Here is a 7,467-nt window from a genome sequence, read left to right on the forward strand (position 1 = left end):
TTATGCAGACAGAAATGCCTCTTGTGAGAGCACTTTTTGTGTTGTAAATGCCATATTAGATATTTTGGCTTCATCTCTTGCTTGATTAGTTTAACTGATTCTCAAAAATCAGTCCAGCATGACAAGGGAAATCATCAGTTCAGCTTACTAAACTGAACATCACAGGAAGGGCCTTTTTAAACTCACATACACCTACCAAGGCAGGGAGATGGCAGAATACTTTAACAAGAATACTTGGTTTGGACATGTTTTTCTTAGAAAAATTACAGATGAGAATATTTCAAAGATACAACAGTGAGCTTGTTAATAATATATGAATATATTTTGGACCTCTATGCTTATTTCTGCCTCAAAGATTTAGGATATGAATGTGACATGTGTAAGACCACAATGAGTACTTGTGGCATTCAGGATGAGATTGGCCAAACCAATAATATCAAGAACAGAAAGTTGTCCGACCCAAGCTACTACTTTCAATAACGGAAATAATATTCAAGTAAAATAGTATACTGTATGTATATCTTTTCAGAGGTTGAGAACTAGAGTTACTGTCCATGTTGTTGCATTTTTGCAAAATAGATTCAGATTATGACAGGGGTAAGGATATTTAAAGCATAAATTCAAAATATTAAATTTCTGCTAAGCTGAATGTTTTATCATTCTTTCTATTTTTTGATTTCTGTATTTATTTTCTGTGCTGGCCAGCACTTTATTACAGTTGTAAAGAACCAACTTGGTTAAAACAGTTTAGTATAGTGATTGACCTGCATGGGGCAAGAGTTACCATCCTGTGCTAAATTTTACTGAAACCTTGTAAAACGGCTTAATATCCTACTGAAATACAAATAAGTAAGCTGTTTTATCTATCCACAATTCTGACAGTCTTTGAGGTTTAAGATATATACAAGCTAACCAGAGGAGCAGAGCTAAGTTGTAGACCAGACTTTTCTCTAGAGTAGGTAAAGCAGAACTAAACCTGCAATACCTAACTATCTCTGTTTAATTGCACCTTATCTTCCTAAATACGATCTTCGGCTATCTTGACTGGGTGGCACAGGAAGACGTAACTCCCATGCAGGTACATGGGAACTCATTCTTTCCCAACACGCGCAGGAGAACCCAGGATTGCCTGAAAAACCTTTACTCACACTATTCTCTCATCTGGATAATTTTGTAATGTATATAAATAATACATTACAACATTGAGCAACATATTAACTTTCTGGATTTATGTTCAGAAGAAACTATACAGGTTCATCGGCGAACCTGGGTGTTCCAGCAAACCTGGAATGGAAAGTCGTTTGCTATTTCTTTTGAATCCTGGACTAGACCCATTCCAGGTTTTTTTGGATCACCCAGGTTCGCTGATGAAAGTGTATCCTTTCCAGCCTTGGAGAGCTTTAATAAATCAGGCCCATTATTTCAGTTTAGATTCTTAGAGAGCCATACAACTATCTAATTCCTAAGGTTCTCTTCCCTCAGGTGCAATTTCTATAGAGCCACAACCAGGAGAACCCTCAGGTTTGCTAGATCACCCAGTGTATCTTCTCCAGCCTTGGAGGTCTTTAATAAATCAGGCCCAATATAACTGAAAAACTATTTATATTGCCATAAATCATCTCTATTCTCTGAGTGTTGAGATCTATATTTATGGAAGAGAGTAAATGAAGGAAACCAGGGTTCTCAATAACTGGGAAGGGTTCCCTAATCTTAAAAACAGAGGTGGCGAAGAAGGCGAAAGGTACGGCCACCCTGATATCCTGAGACAGATGCTCCAAGTAGTCCCAACAATGGAGTGAGATCTGAGTTCAGGGATCCTGAATACTGTAACATTTAATTATATTTTATTAGGGATTGTTCAACCTCCACCCACTCCATAAAAGCAGAATGTCAACAACTCTCAAAAACGTGGGCTAAATGAGAGGTAACATAATATAAAGAAAATCTGGCATACCTAGGCCCCTAGCTGGTTAGGGGCAAAAAAGCAACTTGCGATACAGCTGGGGATGTCTATTGTGCCAGATAGTAGGAAAGATAGTAAAGTTTAGCAGGAGCTCGGTATTCCATTTGGTCTGCATATGGAATAGTACCACAGTAGCACATTCATTTTGACAATATTTATACAACCAGTAAATCAAATATAAATTTCTATTACTTGTATAGATATAGTACATATTACAGTATATTGCTTACATTTTATTTTTTGACATGTTTGTAAATGCAAAAGAAAAACCAAGATCATGGACGTGATTGGGGCAAGAAGTGCCTAGAATACAAGGACCGTTGATAGTAATCTTTTAGGGGAAAAAAAGCATTTCATGCATACGTATATCAGCGCTTCAATAATCTGTTTGCTTGGAGTTTACATTTAGTTGCATGGCATATGTGAGCTTGTGTCCCCAATATACCTGCATTGGAGTTTGGGTTCAACAAGAACATCTCCTTTAATTTCCTAGTTAAGAGAATTCCAGTTAATGAGATTTCCATTAAAACCCCCAGCCATACCTTTCTGCATATCTTCTGGTGTCAAAACATAATCCCACATATGAACATCACTTTTTTCACCAGAAAATGACTGATTAATGTCAAATCCTCCCCCAAAGGAATCTTGATCCTGTCCCAAAACTATACTTGTTTTAGGACCAATAGTAGCACCTTTTTTTGAAACTCTTCTAGGGTAGAGTTTTCCATTGATCCAAAGCTGAATTACTCCAGTGCTGGAATCCCAGCTCACACAAGTGTGCTGCCAGTCTAACACCTCTGTGTCTATCTTAAATACGTTTTCTACCTCCTGAACATACACAAGACAATTATTTGGTGGCTTTGGAAAAATTAAAAAAGTGTTGTGCCCTTCAGAATGCTTTGCCAAAGAGAAGAGACTATAGGTCCGAGTGAGTTCTGTGTAGGATTTCAGGCAGACAGTGACTTTTTCTAATGGTTTTGTTATGTTGGGTTTCAGAATCACATGAGCGGTCGCAGTTGGTTTTGGGAAAAGAAACACTTTACCCTTCATATCTAGAAAAATGAAAACAATAATGTCTATTACTGACAATTGTAAGCATAGCAACACGTTTTTTTTAAAAAATAATATTTAAACAGTATCTCTCATATATTCAGATTCTTAAGCAGAACCATGATCATGATTACAATATGATAAATGCTTGAAGCTGTATATCCACCGTCAATATTTAATTGTTTTTCATTTATTTTCTTTTTGTTTAGTTTTGATTGTTGATTTGTTTCTTCCTACACCTAAGAACTGTATAAAATGTATAAGCACAAAGATAACTTTCAAGAAGACAGAACTATGTACCTATATAGTATGTAATTAAAGCAAAAGTAAATCTAATCGCTAAAATCTTTAAAATCCAAGTAAACCCAAGTTAAACAAAGCAAATTCATAAACCATGTTGATTAGTTTAAATTATAAATAATTAAAAAACAATGTTAAACTGTGTTTGGCTTTAGCTGTGCTGTTAAAACACTGAGGTTCTACAATTTCTCACCACCACATGTATAAAGTCCTTCCCCATGTAGACAAATGATTTCCACTGCAATGCAGGAATGCTGGAAAATGTAGTCTGGCATCTATTGTTGCGTTGACAAATAATAAAGTAACCATAGCTGTTTTTTTTATTATTATTAGTGATGGGCAAGTGTGGTTTGCTTCGGGCTTTATGACTGCCCACTGCAAACCTATTTAGATGAATTTTAGAATAGCTCTGAAGTAGATCTGATAGCACATACCACTCTGTGCAAAAGTTCCTGTGATGAGTATCAGCAATATGATCTGTATCTCCATTGTCCTAAACAAAATATATAACCAAGTAAAGAGTTAAAATCTGTACAAATTATGTCAATGTAGATAATTAAACAGACATCACATTTTAACAGTATATAAAAGAGTGGCTAACTCTTGCATACGCAGGGAGATGTTTCTTTTTTTTTTTAACATTTTTTAGGAAAACACGTCACCTGCTCTTGCTCCTGCACAGAACGAGATTGGGTGACATCAGCAGAAGCCGAGGAAAAAGAATGAAGGCCATGCCCGCTGTCTCATCTACGCCCTAAAGGAGGAAGCCAGGCTGGATTGCAAAGGGATTATGGACTCTTCAATAGTAAAGGTGTGTTGTATTTTTTTTAAATAAAATTTCCGCTTTAAATTTTTCTTTCTATTTTAGGTAGACTCTTTGCTAACAACACATCTTTCTGCCGTACGTCCAGTTATTTTCTTGGCTCCTCCATGCTTTTTTGGAGCTTTGAGTTAAACAAAATGACTCTGCTTTATTAAACTTGAACACCTAAAGAGGTAAGTTATTCCTAAAAGTGAACTCTTATTTGTTCCCTTTTGGCTTGGGTAACAGTTCTTTGAACCGTAGAACACCCCACTATTTGAAGCCAAGAAGAGAGGAGTGTTATGTAGTCTACAAACTTTCTGTTTTAAAGTGTTGCTGCTTCTCCATAGATACAATACAATGATCAAGCCTTGTCACCCTAGGAAAGTAGGGCTCAGTTTAGACTTCTAATCAAAACTGCTTCTAAGAAATAGTAAACAATGGATTGAATGAGTCACTTTGACAGGCAGTAGGATTCCATTGTGTATAAAAGTTATTTTCAAAGTTCAAACTAATTGTAGCAATATGGTAAGGTTTTTATGTCATTTATCATTAAAGTACCGGTGAATAATACCTATTGGTTTATTTGTAGAGGCTACCACATCCAAAACAGTGTCCTGGAAAGAACCTCCATTTTCAAATAAAAAGAGGAGAGGCACAATCTTCTATTTTTATGCCCATTGTAAGCTTGATTTAAAAAATACAACCCAACAGATTCAATCAAAAGTCACTATCTTTAAAGCCAGCATAACAGGTGAATTTTCAACCAAATAATGATTTAGGTATGCCTTCTGAGCACAAAAAAGACCCCAATAAATAGCTGACAAATGCTGAGGTTTAAGCAAGGTTTGGCATTTGCCAAATATTCATTGCAGTCGACTCTTACTTGCATGCGTTTTAAATTAAAGGGAATTTTAACCAACTGTGAATAATTAATTCACTCATTTATAAATATGCCCCTTAAGTTAAGTTCACACCTATCTTATCAATGCACAATTTTGCGTGGCTCCCTGCGGCTAGCACATTGTCTGCTCCTTGAGCACTCACCTGGCAGCGCTGATTCAAAAAGAACCCGTGCCTGAACATGTGACAGATGGCCACAGTGAGTGGTACCAGTACCAATCACCGCAGCCCTTATTCATTCCCTGCACCACAACCTGTGAACTAGCCCTTAGTGTTGACCTGAAAGCAAAATGTTTGGAACAATGATACTGTTCATTTTTAAATTAAACATTGTTTCCCTTACCTTTAAAACTGTTCTGGTAAATATTCAATATTGTCTCCTGGCATCAGCTTCTTCTTAGTTCTACTTGTGCTCAGAAAAACAGAACTGTTCTTATAGTGTTCAAAATTTGTTAGTGTGCAAAAAACATTTTAATCAACAGAAAATATTGCAAAACATTTCCCATAAACAGATCAGTTTTTTGGCATTTATACAACAAAAAAATGTTTTTTGCAGTGTCATTTCTTTATGTTAATTCCTGTTTTGTAGGTCTATATGTAGTTAAATATCACATTTTTTTGTGTAAGTGTAAAGGTTAAACTAATATATATATATATATATATATATAAATAAAGGTAGTCTCAGCCTGATGTTGGAGATGTGGGGAAGATAGGGAGACAATTTTTCCCAATTTCTGAGAAACTTTACTCTTAGATATATCCCTTTTGAGCCAGGGTTCTTCCTCCTCCTTCATAATATTTATAGTGATAAAATGTATCGCTGATCTGTAACTGTTCATATACCTGGATTCCTGTATTATGGGGTCAGTCGAAGTTCCCTAAGATAGCACATTGTTTTTTTGGAATTCACGACAATAACATCATGGAAGATCTTACAGCCACTTTACAGGATACTGGGGAGGCCTTTCAACAGAGATGGTTCTATTGGAACCTCTTCTCTAGAATATTTAGATGCTATGGACAATGATTCCTAAGGTGGATATTTTGATTTTCTGATGTCATGAAGCACTTGACTAGCTATGATGCTCCTCCAACCACCCCCCCTTATTTTTGCCCTTCTTTATATGTTTCCCTAGGTCCCTTCATTTCTTGAACCCCCAACACACACCCATTGCTCCCCTTTTCTCCACTTATTTTACTAAAAAAGAAAAAAAAATCACGGTAATATCTATTGTTTTACAGCTTTTGAACATACCAATAAATAGAGATTGTTATGTTAATTATGGTGATTTATGTACATTATATATATATATTTTACTTTTATGACTTGAAAAAAACATGAAATTATATATATAATAGATTAAGGAGTCCATTATAATTGAAATTTTCAGTGTTAAAAATGGATCAATTAATCATTTTAGATATACAGAAAACACAATATATATCAGAACTCTTTCCACACATAAAAGCCCTTTAATGCCATTTTCAATGTGTTAAATAAAGGGCCTGCACTTATGCTAGTTTTACCACTAAAAATGCTAATGAGATAACACAAGCTAACGCTTCTTCATTTTAAGTTTGAAATACCTAGAAGTAGGTAACTAAATCATCAAATCTCTGAATAATATGCCCTCTTTTACTAGAGCAAAAACGTGTGGCAAATCGTTGCCAAACAAGAAAGTCGTCAGCAACATTTGTATAATTTTCAAACAAGAACCTTGTTGTGATAAACAATCTTGTAAAACTTATTTCTAAAATGTGTTAAACATAAAGCAGTAAATCTGACATTCACTGAAACATTCCCTGGTGAAGAATCTTACAGGTCCATGTGTTTCAATAGCAGTTATAAATTCTACACCAGGAAATGTTTCAGTGAATGCCAGATTCACAGATATATAAATGAAGCCCAAAAAGATATATCTGATCATTCACTGACTAGGAACTTGAATTCTGTAATATATATTATATATATATATATATATATATATATATATATATATATATAGGGAAAAAAGAGAAAGGCCAAATAGATAAATAAGTGATTTTCATGAACAGCTGAGTGCTTAAAGTGATTTTAGTGATGTTGCTAAATTCACACTAAATCCTGTGTAGCACACTTTTACTTATTAAGCTCTAAAAATGCCTATTAGCCCTAAAAACAATCTTGCAAAACTGCAAATCTTACTGTGTTTATCAAATATTTGCAATTTCACAATTTCTTGAAGGTTGTCCAGCCACATATATAGAGCACAAAACTATTTTATTTGACAGCTGAACATTCTGGCATTGTAAAACATGTCTCCAAAAAAATGACATTGTTAATGGTGCATGTTTGGTTCAGACCACACAGGTGAAAAAATGGAAGCTGTCCTTTATACCAGCTTGAATTCTTGGAGGAAGACTTAACTGTACATGATGGAGGCTTGTTATGAATCACATTTTCATTTTC

General features: G+C 35.1%; 1 protein-coding gene across 1 annotated transcript; it reads right to left on the reverse strand.

Annotated features, from left to right (window-relative positions):
- Positions 1–2,130: 2,130 nt before the first annotated feature.
- Positions 2,131–5,477, reverse strand: LOC140336725 (C-reactive protein-like). Its single transcript, XM_072420033.1, has 3 exons — positions 5,362–5,477; positions 3,748–3,806; positions 2,131–3,015 (listed from the first exon to the last, which is right to left on the reverse strand). The coding sequence occupies exons 2-3, from the start codon at positions 3,800–3,802 to the stop codon at positions 2,453–2,455; spliced, it is 618 nt and encodes a 205-aa protein (XP_072276134.1). The 5' UTR covers positions 3,803–3,806; positions 5,362–5,477; the 3' UTR covers positions 2,131–2,452.
- Between the last annotated feature and the right edge of the window lie 1,990 nt (positions 5,478–7,467).

This window comes from Pyxicephalus adspersus, chromosome 8 (genome assembly GCF_032062135.1).
Source record: "Pyxicephalus adspersus chromosome 8, UCB_Pads_2.0, whole genome shotgun sequence".
Taxonomy (NCBI): Eukaryota; Metazoa; Chordata; class Amphibia; order Anura; family Pyxicephalidae; genus Pyxicephalus; species Pyxicephalus adspersus.